The sequence below is a fragment of the Sander lucioperca genome, chromosome 4 (assembly GCF_008315115.2).
Source record: "Sander lucioperca isolate FBNREF2018 chromosome 4, SLUC_FBN_1.2, whole genome shotgun sequence".
Taxonomy (NCBI): Eukaryota; Metazoa; Chordata; class Actinopteri; order Perciformes; family Percidae; genus Sander; species Sander lucioperca.
Window position 1 is genome coordinate 41,470,561 of NC_050176.1, and position 19,503 is coordinate 41,490,063.

General features: G+C 41.9%; 1 protein-coding gene across 4 annotated transcripts in view; it reads right to left on the minus strand.

The window, feature by feature from the left end:
- The window catches only part of ttbk1a (tau tubulin kinase 1a), a 64,815-nt gene that overhangs the window by 36,573 nt on the left and 8,739 nt on the right, over positions 1–19,503 (minus strand). For 3 of the 4 annotated variants that reach the window (XM_031297131.2, XM_031297130.2, XM_031297129.2), the window contains exons 2-7: positions 17,360–17,518; positions 12,023–12,170; positions 11,743–11,816; positions 10,438–10,578; positions 9,719–9,823; positions 2,753–2,818 (exon numbers count right to left, since the gene is read on the minus strand). In XM_031297131.2, coding sequence (XP_031152991.1) covers positions 2,753–2,818; positions 9,719–9,823; positions 10,438–10,578; positions 11,743–11,816; positions 12,023–12,170; positions 17,360–17,467 — 642 coding nt within the window. In that variant the 5' untranslated portion in view covers positions 17,468–17,518. Of the gene's footprint in view, positions 1–2,752; positions 2,819–6,878; positions 6,933–9,718; positions 9,824–10,437; positions 10,579–11,742; positions 11,817–12,022; positions 12,171–17,359; positions 17,519–19,503 lie in introns of those variants that run through there. The other variant, XM_036000527.1, reaches the window with a different exon arrangement.

Sequence of the window (19,503 nt, forward strand, 5' to 3'; positions counted from 1 at the left end):
ATTATAGAGGATATGATTGTTTAGGGGTGTCACGATTCAGCAAATCCACAATTCAAATACATTTTGTGCTGCAGCATGATGTAGATGGATGTTTTAGAAAGGGTATAAAACCAGCGACCGTTAAATATTTAATGTAGTTTGTGTTGTTCATTTCATGTAAACAGAGATCTTAAAGAACATATTGAATAACCCCGTTAACCGTAAACAAAAAGACCTTAATCTGCAAATGAGAGCAGCTCGGCAGCAGTACAAGGAGCGGGCGGAACAAGATCTGTCAGAATCCAACACAAAGACACTTTGGGACTCTATCAGAAAAATGACTAACATGGACACTAAAAGAAAGTCCCTGTTTGCCCACGATGAAATTGCAAAGGCAAACGAACTGAATAATTTTTATATGCGTTTTAATACTGACAATATCAGGGAATGTGATGTAGTGTTGGAAAATGTAACTTGTAACGTTGACTTGGATAGAATTATAATTGAACCACACACTGTTACTAAGGTGTTGAAAAACATACAAACAACCAAAGCAACAGGCCCTGATAATCTGTCTGCTTTTTTCTTAAAAACCTTTGCCGAAGAACTGTCACCAGTCTGGCATAAATTATTTCAGCTCTCTATAGATACATGTACAGTACCAAAACTCTGGAAAAAATCTGTTATTATTCCAGTACCCAAAAAGGCATGTCCCCAGGAGAATAATGATTATCGGCCAGTGGCTATTACCTCCAATGTTTTTAAATCAATGGAGAGGCTTATGATTGAGATACTCCAAACAGATGTGGAACAAATGTTAGATAAATACCAATTTGCTTACACAAAAAATCGTAGTACAAGTGATGCTATATCAACAATAATGCACCTCACTCTGAAGCACCTTGAAAGTCCTGTTGCATATGCTAGACTGCTTTTTGTAGATTTTAGTTCTGCCTTTAACTCAATCCAGCCAGATATCATGCTTAGTAAATTAGTTCAGTTAAATGTAAATCCCTTTTTAATCAGATGGTATCACTCCTTTTTGTCAAACAGGCCACAGCAGGTGAAGTTTAACTCCTCCATGTCTGATTCAGCAGTGTGCAGCACTGGCGCCCCCCAAGGGTGTGTCAGTTCACCTCTTCTGTTTACATTGTACACCAATGACTGCATCAGCTCTGAGCCAAACCAATATATAGTTAAATTTTCAGATGACACTGTCCTTCTCAGTTTGCTCACTAAAGAAAGCAATATAAGTATCCACCAAGTTGCTGTAGACAAGTTTGTCAACTGGTGCGATTCGCATCAACTTCAGATTAACACAAGCAAAACTGTGGAAATGCTGGTAGACCCAAGATCAGCTGGCGATCACAGCCCGGTGGTCATCCATGGCTATGACATCAAGCAGGTGTCCTCCTTTAAATATCTAGGAGTTCATATTGATAATGACCTAAGTTGGCGCACACATGTAACAAATGTCTGTGCCAGAACTCATCAGCGTCTTTATTTTTTGCGCAGACTTAGAGTGTTTGGGGTCTGTAAAAATATTATGTTAATCTTTTATAGAGCAACAATAGAGTCAATTCTTCGGTATGGTATTACTAGCTGGTTTGGAAATTTGACAGTTAAATCAAAAACTCAGATTTTTAATTTGGTTAAGACGGCAGGTAAAATTATGGGAACACCTGTACCCCTCAACCCGCAGGAGCTTTTTAATTATGCAACAATCAGGCAGGCTAAGATTATCCTATCTGATAACTCACATGTGTTGTTTTCGGAGTTTGAGCTACTGAACTCAGGAAAGAGGTACAGGGTTCCTTTCTGCAAATATAATAGGTATAAGCACTCATTTGTTCCCCTCGCAGTTAAGCTCATAAATGAGCAGCGATGAACATATGACCATGAATTTTTATTAATATATATTGGTGACTGAAGGTATGTATGGATATGAATGAATGAAGGAATTACTGTATTTTTTTTTTTTTTTTTTGGATTGTAAGGATTTTTACTAGCAGTTTTTATAATATGGTAACTTGTAATTTGCACAGCTATTTGAGTAGCCTAGATGTGTCATGTTCATTTGTTTCTCTAACTTCTTCTTTAACCCTGTGATGTGTGTCTATGTTGTTACTCTTGCAAGGCAAGTTCTCTCTGTCCAAGGCGAATTTCTCCTTAGGGAGACTAATAAAGAGACTTTGACTTTGACTTTGACTTTGACGGGTGTAACGATTTTTCGAATCCACGATTGATTTAACTTTCGATTTTAACTTCATGATTCGATTTACAACATTTCTTTTCAGCAGAGACGGCACAACAAGAGCCGCTAGATGGCAGAAGGGTACTTTACAACTAGAGTTACAGTTTCTCAGAGTTTAAGGAGGTGCACATAAATGCACCATGGAGTTACCCTGTGTCTTTAGCTGCAGGCTACCAGCCGCTAAGCTAACGTTACTCTGTGTCTTTAGCTGCATTACCTTCCACGAAGCTACGCTGCGTGTGTTTTATCTTCGGACGTGCCTGGGTAGGCGGTACGGAGAGAGAAAGACAATACTGGCGCAATCACAGCTCCTGCATCTGATTTTGAACGTCAAAAATCAAAATCGTGACACCCCTATTGTTGAGATTAGTTTCATCATTCATTCCTAAATTATATTTTATTCATAACCGCTGTTGTGTCACTTATATAAACTCTGACAGCGTCGGTAGAATATTTCCTCCATTCATTCAGGATCACTAAAGTTAGTCCTGTAATTCATTAGAGAGAACAAACACTGACCTTGTTTTTATGAGCGTTGACCGAAGCGTATCGGACCGTCCCTCGGAAACCCGCCACAGTCCTCGGCTGAAGACGGAGAAAAGCTAGTCAGCGGTCACATCAACAATCAGTGCTGAATCTCATATTCATTCTGTCAGTTATCACCAAGTCATTAGTCTGTGATCATGAGAAAACATATCCAAGGAAGGTTTACCTACAACCGGACTTAGTTTAAGAAAGACTTCTTCACTGCTGACTGAATGGTAAAGAAACCCATATTTAACCCAGCGGGCTCCATTAGATGAAAGAAGACATTGGTATCATATGGAACTAGACGATCTAAGGCAGGGGTGTCAAACATATGGCCCGTGGGCCACAACGGGCCCGCCAAAGGGTCCAATCAGGCCCACTGGAAGACTTTGCTAAGTTTGAAAATTGCAGAGAAGTAACAAGAGAATTTCCCCAGTGTAGGATTAATAACGTCTATCTTATCTTATTTTACGTTAACCTTTAGCTAATCTTAGATGATTCAATCTGACTGTATTATCAGTAGTGTTACCCCAGGGTCATCAAACTATTGTCTATTGTTATCCCACGATCATTAAAGCTATATTAAAAACTAGTATGTCTTAGTATGTTAACCCCCTGAGGTCTAAGGGTATTTTCATATATCTTCTTAAATTCTCCTCTTTAAGGTATTTGCGTAGAACAAACTCAGCTTTCTGTATAGTGATGGCCAAATCTGTCCCAGAACAATGTGTAAAGAGATAATTTGGCGCTAAAGCTGAAACGTTGCTGTTGGCTTTTTAGAAAACCTCAAATCTCTTTTGAAAACAAACCTTAACTTATGATGTGTTGTACGAATTGTTTCGGTGCTTGATATGAGTTTACCAAAGTCTTAGGTAATATGTGATTAACATAGTAGATAAATCTCTGAAATGACATTTTGTAGGAGTAGGAGTTTTGTCAAACATGGTTTGGACGAGCCGGAGCGCCTTTCGTCCTCAAAGGGTAAAAAGAATGAACTCCATGTTACTGTTACAGTTTGGACTGTAGCAGCGACGTTAGTGGTATCAACTCCAGCTCCGTCTGTCTATTTGGCAGTATATAAAACTTAAAATCAGGATTGTTTAACTTAATAGAGGCACAGAACGCAACATAGCAACTTTTCAGTATTGTACCAAGCAAAAAAACAACCGTAAATATGACAAGGATTAAAGATGAACTGCTAACAAGGTCTACGCTCATTAATTTGAATACGGCATAAACGGAAATCCCGTTTTAGTGGGCGTTCCCAGTAATGCTGACCTAGTCTATAATACAGATTTAAACAAGAGTAAATACAAACTCAACTCAAAATGATAACTCCAGGCTCCTACAGCTGGGTTTCCCCACCGTTATAAAGTCAGAACTGAAAAAGTCTCGGATGAGAGACGAAAACGTCTTCGACCAGCTTTAAAGTCCCTTGATTTTTTTCAACCGTCCTTTGATAACTCTGAGCTGGATGAGTCAGAACCTTCAAAAACAGGAATAATTACACGTATTATTGAAACCTTAGGCTTTTAGCCCTCCTGTTGTCCTCGGGTCAAATTTGACCCATTTTCAATAAGTTTCTGTTTCAGAAATTTGGGTTTCTTTCAACCAAACTGTCGAAGAAAGTAACGTGGATGGTTCCCTACAACGCTCTCCACAAGTAAAATAAATCATCAGTTCACTACTTTCATTGAATTTGTGTGTTTGGTTAAATTTTATAGCATTTGAAAAAAATGACAAAAGAATGTTGAAAAAAGTGACAAAAATGTCAGAAAAATGCTTCAAGAAACGCAGGGAAAAAAATTGACAAAAACATAAAAAAGCGCTGAAAACAAAATCGATCGACAAAAAAATTTAAAAAATTGTAGAAAATAAATCGACAAAACAATCGACAGAAACAAACATCAGAAAATCGCTGAAAAAAATAATCGACAAAAAAATAAAAAACAATCGTCGAAAATAAATTGTTGTTGAAAACAAAAATGTCAGAAAAAAAGCTTCAAGAAACGCAGGAAAAAAAATTGACAAAAACATAAAAAAGCATCAAAAATAATCGACAGAAACAACAACAACAAAAAACGCTGAAAAAGAAATCAAGAGAAACATCAGAAAAAGTGACAAAAAACTTGGATAGAAATCAACTAAAATGCTGGAAAAAATGACAAGTGTCAAAAAATGAACATCATGTTGAAAAAAAAAGTTTTAATTCAAAATATTAACCCAGAAACAAAGTTGCATGGTGGACAGGGAGACAACAAGAGGGTTAACTGCACTGAATGAAACACCGGGCGCCGCTGCTGCTGCTGTCGCGTCTTTATCGGCTGAATCTGTTGGATTGAATGTAAACACAAAGTACGTTAAAACCAACGTGACAAAAATAACCAAATATGAGACAAACAGAAACATCAGCAGAGGGTCACACACACGCATCCACACGGCCTCCAGGAAACACAGGGCGTTTCCATTGTGATGTTATTCATATGTGTGTGTGTGGTAAGCAGGATGTGATCACACGTTCAGGTTCCCATGACAACTGGGAGACGCGTCATGATATGGATTTACTGTATCAGGGGAAGAGTCATCTTTGAACTCGTGGCTACTTTATTTCTTTTCTTTCATTATTTCTTGGTTGGTTATATATTCTAGTCTGTTGACTGTGTGTCGTGGACGTTTGGTGATGTAATGTAATGGATGCTGATGTTGTTGTCATCGATGGTTATTGTTGATTATATTGTGTAACTTTGTAAGGTTGATATGCACTTTTCCGACCCTGTGTAGGCTACTGTCTAACTGTTCAGATGCACCAATCAGGGCCAGGGGGAGTGTCCAACTGTTCAGATGCACCAATCAGGGCCAGGGGGAGTGTCCAACTGTTCAGATGCACCAATCAGGGCCAGGGGGGGTGTCTAACTGTTCAGATGCACCAATCAGGGCCAGGGGGAGTGTCCAACTGTTCAGATGCACCAATCAGGGCCGGGGGGAGTGTCTAACTGTTCAGATGCACCAATCAGGGCCAGGGAGGGTGTCTAACTGCGTGTCAATCACTGCTCATCCACACGCATTCATTCTCCCTTGTGGGGGGAGGGGCTTAGGAGACCTTTTTGGGCTTTAGCGGAAAAGAGGGGAGGGACTGAGAAGTTGCTGATGTTCAAATTATTTGGCTCCTGGAAGTCCTGGATCTTCACAATCCTACCTACAGCACCTTTAAGTGTTTATACCTGCTGCACACCCAATCTAGCCTGGTCGTACCAGACTCCTACCAGGCGGGTACTCTGTTGAAGTTTAAAACTATTGGATCTGCCCAGAGCCACTCTGGATCTGCCATAACAAATTGCTAACGTTTAGTCTTGACGTCGGCTTAGCATCGCTAGCGTTAGCCTTAGCCAACCGCTACTACGGAACTACAACTCCAACTAGCGCACGACCTCAACGTCATCGTTCTCAGCCATTCCCTCTTTTCGCTGATTGGACCGGTAAAGATTTACCGGTCCATTTACCGGAGAAAACCCGCGAAACCCGCGAAACCCAGATGACATACTGAAGGAAAATGAAAATTGAGCGAAAGAACGTAGGAGGGCGGAGCCAGGCTACACCCAATCGCCTTTCGGGGACACAAATAAAGTTGAAACTGAGCTTTCTCTGGTGATAGCCAGACTAGCGAAATACATCAACTTTTTAAGACCCCACGGAAACCGTGTATTTAGCAGAGCCACCGTCGCTGCGTCCGGAGCTTAGCGCCGCCCAGGATGACTGTGATTGGTTTAAGGTAATGTAAACAACCCAGAGCATTTTTTTTTCTCTTATCCCAGAATGCATCTGTGGAGGAGCTATGGAGGAACATCTAGCAATGTGAGTTATTATTACATACTTTTGACCATGTGTGAAACTATGAATATTGCAATAGTGCATGACTCTTCTGCAAATATGAGAGATGTTTGTGCCTTTTATAAAATAGATTCCCACCTGATCCCAGACTTTTCTTTTTGCTGAATATTGAGCATACGGCCCCTTTAATCTCTGATAGTGGCTAACATGTTTTTTTTTTTTTTTACTTCAGTGTTCGGCTGGTGATGCGGCTGTGACCCCCCTCTCTGTCGCTATAGAAACCACTCACATCCCTGGGTAACCATGGAGATGATGGAGAAACGGGAGGCATGCACGTCAAAATCATAAGTCCAAAGGAACTGTAAGAAAAGCAAAAAAAAACAACACTGAAACGTAAAGAGATGGACATAAAACACAGGCTGGGGATCGATACACACTGAACATCATGAAATCAGCCAGAAGAAATTATATAAACATAATATCATACAGCATATGAGAGGATATCAATAACAAATTAGATTCTGAGACAGAAAAGAAACTAAAAGGAAACATTGTGGATAAACAGAAGGAGAGAGAGAGGAGATCACTACTTCAATGAGAGCGGTTAGGTCCGGATATTTAAAGTATAACATCATTTGTATGCAGCAATAAAGGTTACGAGGAAGATTTTTCTAAGCTTTCGTACCATGCATGAAGACATCAACCAATCATGTTGTGTTCGATTTTTTCGGCAGTTGGCACCTTTTTCCAATATTTTATTTGACTCTGTTGCTGGGATTCTTTTGTAACATTGTTGGTGCTTTTTCTGAGACAGGAAGTTACTCTGAACTGGGCCTCCTCGATTGGCAAGAACGTTTTGTTCAGCTGTGAGGGGGACTACAAACTCGTCCCGGAGGGGAGGGGAGAGAGAGAGAGAGGAAGAGGAGAGGCAGTAGGATGAAGAGTGGGGGAGGGGTAGAATTAGAGAGAAAGAGAGAGACAGAGAGAGAGAGAGAGAGAGAGAGAGTGAGAGAGAGAGAGAGATAGAGAGAAAGAGAGAGACAGAGAGAGAGGGAGACAGAGAGAGACAGAGAGAGAGACAGAGAGAGAGAGACAGAGAGAGAGAGAGAGACAGAGAGACAGAGAGAGAGAGACAGAGAGAGAGAGAGAGAGAGAGACAGAGAGAGAGAGAGAGAGAGAGACAGAGAGAGAGAGAGAGAGAGATAGAGACAGAGAGAGAGAGAGAGATAGAGAGAAAGCGAGAGACAGAGAGAGAGAGATAGAGAGAGAGAGACAGAGAGAGAGATAGAGAGAAAGAGAGAGAGAGAGAGAGAGAGAGAGACAGAGAGAGAGAGAGAGAGAGAGACAGAGAGAGAGAGAGACAGAGAGAGAGAGAGAGACAGAGAGAAAGAGAGAGAGAGAGACAGAGAGAGAGAGACAGAGAGAGAGAGAGACAGAGAGAGAGAGACAGAGAGAGAGAGACAGAGAGAGAGAGAGAGAGAGAGGTCTCTGACGCATGCAGGAGCATCAAATATTCATCTCACTGTTGCAACAGAAGCAGGAGGAGAGGAGAAGCTCTCTCGCTGATCTAAAAATATCTCAGAGTCCAGTCTGATGGAGAGACGTCACGAACGAATTAGAGTTAGAGGAAGAAAGCTAACAGTAGTCTATCTCCACAATGTCTCATTTACGGGATCGTAAATCTCTGTGTTGGCGTTCTATCCTCTGGTGGATTTGTGAGGACTATGGTTAACTGCTCCTCAGATCTCTGCAGGGTGAATCCAGACAGCTAGCTAGACTATCTGTCCAATCTGAGTTTTCTGTTGCACCACTAAAACTACTTTTGAACGTCCACATGTTCCACCAAAACAAGTTCCTTCCTGAGACTATTTAGCAGAGGCACCGTGGCTCCGTCTGGAGCTTAGCACTGCACAAGACAATTGTGATTGGTTTAAAGAAATGTCAATAATCCAGAGCACGTTTTGTGTGTACTGTACTAGACAGACCTTCTTCTACAGCGCTCTGGAGGAAGGTGTGGACATGTGAGACCTTGTCGGGCAGAAACATTGCATGTTTGTTCCTTTTAATATTTTTACATAAATCAACGCTACTGGTCAGCCTTTACGTCTGTCTGTCTGTCTCTGGGTTTTACACATATTTACACAGTGACGTGGCGACTTCTTCTGACTTCGTCTGAGGTAAATGGCTCAATAAAATGTTTACAAGTTACTTTTTTTAGTTTCCTTAGAAACAACAGGATGGTTTGGGACAGACAGGGTTTTCACACGGCAGCGACAACATGTAGAAACGCCTCTCATGCAGCATCAGGACACTTGTCAGTCCTTATTGAACACTCGCACATCTGGACATCTGGACATCTGGACAGACTAACAGACAGTGATCTCTTCAACTAATGTGCTGCAATGCAGCAAACACACCTCATCTGTCTGTCTCTCTGTCTGCCTGTCTGTCTGTCTGTATGTCTGTATGTATGTCCTCTCTGTCTGTTTGTAGGTCTGTCTGTGTCTTCTCTGTCTGCCTGTCTGTCTCTCTGTCACTCTGTCTGCCTGTCTCTCTGTCTGCCTGTCTGTCTCTCTGTCACTCTGTCTGCCTGTCTCTCTGTCTGTCTGTCTGTCTGTCTCTCTGTCTGTCCGTCTGTCTCTGTCTCTCTGTCTGTCTGTCTGTCTGTCTGTCCGTCTGTCTCTCTGTCTCTCTGTCTGTCTGTCTGTCTGTCTGTCTGTCTGTCCATCTGTCTCTCTGTCTGTCTGTCTCTCTGTCTGTCTGTCTGTCTGCTTCTTTTTACCTTTATATAACTAGGTTATTGTTTTTTAAGCAGCTTAAAATAACCTGAACCGTAAACAACAAATCAGAGGACAACAGAGACAAGAGTTTGTGTTTTAGTACGAAAGATCATTGCTGCTTAAAACCAACAAATGAAAAAGATAAAAAATGTTCTCCCAACTATAATTTAATGTCTTCATATTCATTTCGTAATCAATCAATCAAATTAGGGCTGTGCAATTATTGAAATTTTAATTGTGATTTAGATTTCAGCTTCTAACGGTCACAGAAACAATTCCTAAATGTTGTTCTCTTTCCATACAACAGGGGATCAAAGTCTGGGAACACTTCCTCTAATTGGTTTCTTACCGGTCGGACCTCTCCGGTGGTGTTGGTGTATTGCCGCGCCAGACCAAAGTCCAGCATGTAGCACTTCCTGTAGGTGGAGGGAAGCCGGCCCATCGCAAAGTTTGACTGCAGGAAGAAAAGGCAGAAACCGTTTCTCAGATACAGTTGCCTTTGCACCGCGGGAATTTCATTGATTTCACAACGCTCGCAAAGGGAGTGTGGAAGAAACTGAAGGTCTGCAGTGACAGAAAGACTCAGCCTTCATTCCACATGTAACCAAAATGGTGTATGTTCATGTAACATGTAACAACTCCTTTATTATTTTGGATTGGCAACCACGTAAACACCTCGTAATAGCGTAAGCTACATTTAAAAACATCACAACATCCCCACACTACATGTAACAAAAATAACAATGTCGGCAAGGCGTAGGACACGGACGCATGCGTGATACAAATAGTGTTGGGAAACCGTCACGTTTTCTACTACATATCTATGCGCATGCGCATATATTTATGCGCTGGCGCATATCGGATCGTGCAGGCAGCACAGATCGCGGAGCTCAGCACCGCCCAAGATGATTGTGATTGGTTTAACGAAATGCAAACAGCATGGAGCAGTTTTTCTCTCCTATCCCAGAATGTATCTGCGGTGTAGCCACACCTGCAATTCCAGACTAACTGTCAATCAAAAGCTGAAATATGACCGGACCGTTAAAGGAGATCGGGTTCCCATCGTACCGGTTTGATGTCTCGGTGCAGGAAGCCCACTGAGTGGATGGCTTCGATGGACTCCAGGATCTGCTTCCCGAGCCGCAGGGTGGTGCTCATGGTGAAGGTCCCTCTGGGCTGACTCCTCCGCAGGTCCGCCAGGTTACGCCCCTGCAACAACACAGACAGAAACCCCAGTGGAAGTGAACAAGTAGGCATCCACAAACAATATAATAATAATAATAATAATGAGTTTATTTGATATAGCACCTTTTACAGACAAAGTCACAAAGTGCTTCACATGATAAACATTTGTGAAAATACAAACAGAAGATCCAAACAGAAAATAAGCAAGCAAAATAAATGAAATACACTGAAAAGTAAAAGATTAAAAGACTAAAAGCCCAAAGTTACAAAAATGAGACAAAAGCGAGTTAAAACAAGTGTCTTCAGCTGCTTTTTATCTGAACACCCCAAACAAATGCTCATTTTATTGTAACTCAACAGCTGCATTTCCCATGAGTCTTTGTCATTAGTTTACAACCAACCAGTCCTCCAAACTGGTGTTGAGGAATCAGCAGAGAGAATGGGAAGATGCTAAGCTAACGTTATGAATAATGTTACGTTTGCAGCAAGTCAAATATCCAAACGTCAGTTTTAGGCTATCTATATTTCTGTAAGTTAAGTTAAAGCATTTTGACAGGATGTAACTTGTGTTATAGTGACATGTAGATGAATTAAAGCTAAAGTATTTTATTTTCAAGTTTCTTAACTTGCTAACACATCAGTACGGTAGCCAGAAAAGAGACTCTGGGTGTGCTTTAGAAAAACTAGGTGTGCCACATTTATTAGATTAATGTGTACCTCTACAAATATATTTCAACCGGCCTACATAATAACTCTCCACTCTGCTTAAAGTTGTCGAAGTTAAATTTGAAAATGAACAACTATTGCAAGTCAACAACAGTAGCCCAAGTTTAGAAAACTATGTCATATTAAGACTATAAAAATAATTCTGCATCTAAATTTTATTTTGCCACTTTGGGTGGCACCGGCACACCCTGGCACACCCGTGGCTACGGCAATGTAACACATGCCTTCCATTAGCTAGATGTATCCTTTGACATGCGTAAATCTTTTAGCTAACTACAGGCACGCTGTTAGCGTTTCGGCCCTCGGTTGCATCTTGTGGCGCTGCTTGTTTTCCCCTCCGTCACTCTTAAACCTTCATCACAGCTGGAGTTGTTGAATGCTAACAACATTATCTGTGTCTGTCGAGTGTGTATTTTTTATATCCTTCACAATAAAAGCCTTTGTAGGCCCATGTAGACTCACCTGAAGCTGCATGACCACGTAGTTGAATTTGTCGTTTCTCCCGCAGCCAATGAACTTACAGACGTGATTTTTACCTGGAAAAGAAAAAAGGAAAGAGCAGAGGGGTTAATCACACTGTAAAAAATATTCTACTGCAACATCTTGATGCCTGTGTCTTTGGTGTCCAAGCAGTTGTGTGTTTAATGGTCTAATTATGTCAGCGGGACTTGTAGGCCGTTATATTGTTGGCTAGATTCCTTTAGAATAAGTTACATTTCCGCGCTGTTTAAATGTGTCTCACCCTGCAGCTTCTTCAGCACCGCCACCTCCATCTTCAGCACCTGTTTGGGCTGCTGGGCCGACTCCACCTTCAGCGCCACGTTCTCCCGCGTCAGCAGGTCCAAGGCCTCGTAGATCTCCCCGAACCCGCCGCCTCCGATCTTCTTCAGCTGTGACACAAACCGGTGTTAGCTATAGGGCTAAATCTGCAATAACGTTGAGTGAGTATGGCGATAACGTCCGGTTACAAGGTAACCCTGGTTCTCTAAGTGAAGAGACTCTCTCTCCACAGAGTTATTCCACGGGCCCTATTTTAATGATCTGAGCGCACAGCGTGAAGCGCCTGGCGCAGATGTGTTTAGGGCATGTACGAATCCCCTTTTGCTAGTTTGACGGCAGAAAAAAGGGTCCGTGCGCCAGACGCATGGTTCTAAAGGGTTGTACTTAGTGTCTTCATTAATCAGAGGTGTGTTTTGGGCGTAACATGTAATCAACCAATCAGAGATCATCTCCCATTCCCTTTAAAAGCCAGGCGTATTTGAACCTTGGAGCATTGCTGTTATGATGGAGGATTTGCTGATCGGGAAGGAGAGATGTTCAGGAGAAGAAACTGATCTGCTCGTGCGTGAAGTGAAAGCGTGCGAGCAAAAGATATAATACTATTTCAAATTGTACATTTTTTATTTTTAATCTCCTGCATGGTTGTGTGCTGCTGCGCGTCCCTGTGTGTGTAACAAGCATAGTGTGCGTTAAACGGCTCAGACGTGTAAAATAATAAATGTATATAACTTTCCCCAGAGACATTTGAGCGTCCTTTGGTTTCTGAAAGTAGAAGTTATATAATGCACTCCTGTCTGAGCCAATCAGATCGCAGCGTGGAGCCTGCGGGCCGTTTGCACTTCACTGATCAATTTAGTGTCTGAACCACTGAACCGTCCGGCTTCAACACGCACACTTATATATTATATATATTATATTATAACCATAATATTACACAGTCCAGATTCAGCCAGCGATCATAAACCAGCAAAGAGTGAGAAGGGATGATAACATGACAAAGGGAACACGAAAGAAGGAGGGGAAAATGAAGGACAAACAGAACTGAGAAAAAGGACAAAAGTACATGAAGGAAGTTTATAAAAAAGGAGGAAGAAAATGAAGAGAAGGGGGGGGGAGACCAACTCAACTTTAGCAGTGGGACAGCAAGGTTTTCATGGAAATTATTACAAAATGTGAACGTAAAATCAAAGAGGAACGTGCTGTGTAGTACACAGGAATAAAACTCCATACTACTCTCGACTGTTGTCTCTCTTCATACTACTCTCTACTGTTGTCTCTCTACATACTACTCTCTACTGTTGTCTCTCTACATACTACTCTCTACTGTTGTCTCTCTACATACTACTCTCTACTGTTGTCTCTACATACTACTCTCTACTGTTGTCTCTCTACATACTACTCTCTACTGTTGTCTCTCTTCATACTACTCTCTACTGTTGTCTCTCTTCATACTACTCTCTACTGTTGTCTCTCTTCATACTACTCTCTACTGTTGTCTCTCTTAATACTACTCTCTACTGCTGTCTCTACATACTACTCTCTACTGTTGTCTCTCTACATACTACTCTCTACTGTTGTCTCTCTTCATACTACTCTCTACTGTTGTCTCTCTACATACTACTCTCTACTGCTGTCTCTCTACATACTACTCTCTACTGTTGTCTCTCTTAATACTACTCTCTACTGCTGTCTCTCTACATACTACTCTCTACTGTTGTCTCTCTACATACTACTCTCTACTGCTGTCTCTCTACATACTACTCTCTACTGTTGTCTCTCTACATACTACTCTCTACTGTTGTCTCTCTACATACTACTCTCTACTGTTGTCTCTCTACATACTACTCTCTACTGCTGTCTCTCTACATACTACTCTCTACTGTTGTCTCTCTTCATACTACTCTCTACTGTTGTCTCTCTACATACTACTCTCTACTGTTGTCTCTCTTCATACTACTCTCTACTGTTGTCTCTCTACATACTACTCTCTACTGTTGTCTCTCTACATACTACTCTCTACCGTTGTCTCTACATACTACTCTCTACTGTTGTCTCTCTACATACTACTCTCTACTGTTGTCTCTGTTCATACTACTCTCTACTGTTGTCTCTGTTCATACTACTCTCTACTGTTGTGTCTCTACATACTACTCTCTACTGTTCTCTCTACATACTACTCTCTACTGTTGTCTCTACATACTACTCTCTACTGTTGTCTCTGTTCATACTACTCTCTACTGTTGTCTCTACATACTACTCTCTACTTTTGTCTCTGTTCATACTACTCTCTACTGTTCTCTCTACATACTAGTCTCTACTGTTGTCTCTACATACTACTCTCTACTGTTGTCTCTACATACTACTCTGTACTGTTGACTCTCTACATACTACTCTCTACTGTTGTCTCTACATACTACTCTCTACTGTCGACTCTCTACATACTACTCTCTACTGTTGTCTCTGTACATACTACTCTCTACTGTTGTCTCTACATACTACTCTCTACTGTTGTCTCTTCATACTACTCTCTACTGTTGTCTCTACATACTACTCTCTACTGTTGTCTCTCTACATACTACTCTCTACTGTTCTCTCTACATACTACTCTCTACTGCTGTCTCTCTACATACTACTCTCTACTGTTGTCTCTCTACATACTACTCTCTACTGTTGTCTCTCTACATACTACTCTCTACTGTTGTCTCTTCATACTACTCTCTACTGTTGTCTCTACATACTACTCTCTACTGTTGTCTCTCTACATACTACTCTCTACTGTTGTCTCTCTACATACTACTCTCTACTGTTGTCTCTCTACATACTACTCTCTAATACTACTCTCTACTGTTGTCTCTACATACTACTCTCTAATACTACTCTCTACTGTCGACTCTCTACATACTACTCTCTACTGTTGTCTCTCTACATACTACTCTCTAATACTACTCTCTACTGTCGACTCTCTACATACTACTCGCTACTGTTGTCTCTCTACATACTACTCTCTACTGTTGTCTCTACATACTACTCTCTACTGTTGTCTCTACATACTACTCTCTACTGTTGTCTCTGTTCATACTACTCTCTACTGTTGTCTCTCTACATACTACTCTCTACTGTTCTCTCTTCATACTACTCTCTACTGTTGTCTCTACATACTACTCTCTACTGTTGTCTCTCTACATACTACTCTCTACTGTTGTCTCTACATACTACTCTCTACTGTTGTCTCTACATACTACTCTCTACTGTTGTCTCTCTACATACTACTCTCTACTGTTGTCTCTACATACTACTCTCTACTGTTGTCTCTACATACTACTCTCTACTGTTGTCTCTCTACATACTACTCTCTACTGTTGTCTCTACATACTACTCTCTACTGTTGTCTCTCTACATACTACTCTCTAATACTACTCTCTACTGTTGTCTCTACATACTACTCTCTAATACTACTCTCTACTGTCGACTCTCTACATACTACTCTCTACTGTTGACTCTCTACATACTACTCTCTACTGTTGTCTCTCTACATACTACTCTCTAATACTACTCTCTACTGTCGACTCTCTACATACTACTCTCTACTGTTGTCTCTACATACTACTCTCTACTGTTGTCTCTACATACTACTCTCTACTGTTGTCTCTACATACTACTCTCTACTGTTGTCTCTGTTCATACTACTCTCTACTGTTGTCTCTCTACATACTACTCTCTACTGTTCTCTCTACATACTAGTCTCTACTGTTGTCTCTACATACTACTCTCTACTGTTGTCTCTACATACTACTCTGTACTGTTGACTCTCTACATACTACTCTCTACTGTTGTCTCTACATACTACTCTCTACTGTCGACTCTCTACATACTACTCTCTACTGTTGTCTCTGTACATACTACTCTCTACCGTTGTCTCTACATACTACTCTCTACTGTTGTCTCTTCATACTACTCTCTACTGTTGTCTCTACATACTACTCTCTACTGTTGTCTCTCTACATACTACTCTCTACTGTTCTCTCTACATACTACTCTCTACTGCTGTCTCTCTACATACTACTCTCTACTGTTGTCTCTCTACATACTACTCTCTACTGTCGACTCTCTACATACTACTCTCTACTGTTGTCTCTCTACATACTACTCTCTAATACTACTCTCTACTGTCGACTCTCTACATACTACTCTCTACTGTTGTCTCTCTACATACTACTCTCTACTGTTGTCTCTACATAGTACTCTCTACTGTTGTCTCTACATACTACTCTCTACTGTTGTCTCTGTTCATACTACTCTCTACTGTTGTCTCTGTTCATACTACTCTCTACTGTTGTCTCTCTACATACTACTCTCTACTGTTCTCTCTACATACTACTCTCTACTGTTGTCTCTGTTCATACTACTCTCTACTGTTGTCTCTCTACATACTACTCTCTACTGTTCTCTCTTCATACTACTCTCTACTGTTCTCTCTACATACTACTCTCTACTGTTGTCTCTACATACTGCTCTCTACTGTTGTCTCTCTACATACTACTCTCTACTGTTGTCTCTACATACTACTCTCTACTGTTGTCTCTACATACTACTCTCTACTGTTGTCTCTACATACTACTCTCTACTGTTGTCTCTACATACTACTCTCTACTGTTGTCTCTCTACATACTACTCTATACTGTTGTCTCTACATACTACTCTCTACTGTTGTCTCTCTACATACTACTCTCTACTGTTGTGTCTCTACATACTACTCTCTACTGTTGTCTCTACATACTACTCTCTACTGTTGTCTCTACATACTACTCTCTACTGTTGTCTCTACATACTACTCTCTACTGTTGTCTCTACATACTACTCTCTACTGTTGTCTCTCTTAATACTAAGTCATCTTACAGTGCCGTGGTCGAGCTGCTGCTCTGCCCGGTGCGTTCCACACAGATGCTAAAAGGGGATTTCTGCATCTGAGAGACACTGACCAAGTATCTGTATTTTACCAGTTGGGAGTGAGAACGGGCTGGTTTCCTCAGTCCCTCCGTCTCTTTTCTTTTTCTCTTTCCTGTGAAATGAAGCTGCCTTCAAGTGCGCTCGGAAAAATGTCGAGATCTATAAACGATCTGAAGGAAAACAGTAACTGTGAAATATAAAGCCTACTTGTGCTACGTTGGAGGGGTTAAACAACAAAACAGGACGGCACAGAAATGGGCCGTTTCAGTGACACTCCCCCCGCCGCACAACCCTGCGGAGAATCGCCGGAACGCCGGGTTTTTTTTGTTCCAAACGTGTCTTTAAGACTCACCACTTTCCATCGGTCCTTGACCATGCAGTTGGGCGGCAGGATGTCGGCCTGCTCCGACGTCCCGTTCATGTTGGCGTTGTCCTGGAGGCCGGGGACTAGGCACTGCATCTGCCAGCTAGACAGAACACGAGCAGCTCCCAGCTTAAAAGAGCCATTTATCTGCAGGAACAGAGAGGGGAGAAGAAGTAACAGCGTCAGGACGGGAAACACTCGCACGAGTTGGTTACTGGGAGGCTCGGTGAGACCGCGGTTTCACTCTCAAAACAGGCATTATTATCAGAGATGGCTGGCGGCCATTAGAAGCCATTCTGCAGCTGGATCAGGCTACAGGCCGGTGAGAGGGTTGGGGGATGGGGGGGGGGGGTGATGGTATTTGCAGAAACTGGAGCAAATATCATGTGTGCAGAGAGGAAGCAGCCGGACACTCTGCACTCATCCCGACTCCAACGGATCATCGGAGATCACAACAGGAAACCGTTAACCAGCAGCGGAGCAATCAATCAATCAATCAATCAATCAGGGGGTGGAATGTAACTAAGAACATTTACTCCAGTACTGTACTTCAGTCTAAATGTTGAGGTACTTGTACTTCACTTGAGTCTTTTCTTTTCGTGCCACTTTCTACTTCTACTCCGCTATTTCTACTAAAGAAACGAGCTGCTGTGTAACCCTACAGGACAAATGTTCCCCATGGCTCCATTCTGGGGCCTCTTCTGTTTAGATAGATAGAGATACTTTATTTATCCCAAAGGAAATTAAGGGTAATTCAGGTTTTTTTTTCAACCCGGACACTATTTTCCTATCTTTTTGTGTCTAAGTGACTGATGGAACAACAATCTTTAAAACTGGTCCAGTATTAAGCAAGAAACAAACTGTAATGTAACCCTACAGGACTAATGTTCAGCATCAGTTAGAGTCACTAAAAGTTCTGTTGTTGCTGCTGACAGACTCAGATTATTATTCTAAGTGTCTGACAACATTATGGGATGGATCCCTACAGAGATAGACCTTTAAGTTAAAGAGTAAGATCCTTTTAGTTTAACCCCGAAATCACCATCACCAAACCCACCAGACTCCATGTAAATAATCAGGACTTTTAGCGTGTATAGAGCCAGCATATTTCCACATGTAAATGTCTGTTATGTAGATTCAAACTTTGGAGCTTCTGGCTTTAACACTTTAACTCTCCTTCTCTAACAGATTAGTCCTTGAGATGAACATGATTCCTGGACAAAACATCCCAAAACATGTGATGATGTTTGGAATATGCAGAAAGTTGTGAACAATACAGGAGAATAATAGTTTCCTTTACATAAATAAAGATATTTGCACCATAAATCGATGCAGTGAAATTCACCAGAATGCAGGAAATGAAGTGTTTGACGGCCAAAGGTTTCTGGGACCCCACTGGGGGGTGGGACACAATGTGTCCCCCTCAATGTTGGACCAACACCTACGCCATTGCTGCCAACCACACACTCCGTTCCTTCACACTGAATATGGATTATAGTGCAGTGTTTTCCCTCGCTCTGAGGAAGACTAAGGAGAGTGTATTTGGCGGGGGCGGGTGTTTAGATTTAGGTGTTCAGGATTAGATCTTAGGAAGGTATTTTAGTTACATTCATCTGGCTGCCCAAAGCAGCTCAGGTGCTGCACCTAAACCTCATAATGGCGGGAAAAACCCCGTAGTGGATCACCAACTCTCCCAGCCGCTACGTTCACCCGTAAGTGCCCGTCTGTCCCGTCAGTGCTCGGCTGTTTGACTCTGCTCTGACGCAACACGTCTGCTGTGAATGGTCGTCAGGCTTCAGTGGATTCGTGGGTGAGGGGGGGGGATTTCAAATTCATAGTAATGCATGTCAGTCCCCAAACCATGCTGTTCTGTTCTGCATGCAAAATGCCACGGGCCGCCATCAGTGCATGCAGAGCTCAGGCGGACTGCAGAGATATCATGGAGAGTGTCCGCTGTGTTTCCAGTCAGACCAGCGCCCCGCACAGGACTGGACGGACTGGGACAAAGAGGGGAGGAGGCTGTCGAGACGCGAGGCGAGTCCCCTACGCGGTGTGCAGAACAGAACGCCTGCTGTCTTTGACAGCTAGCTACGGCGACACCACTCGGACAAAGTGCCAAAATACTTTCACCC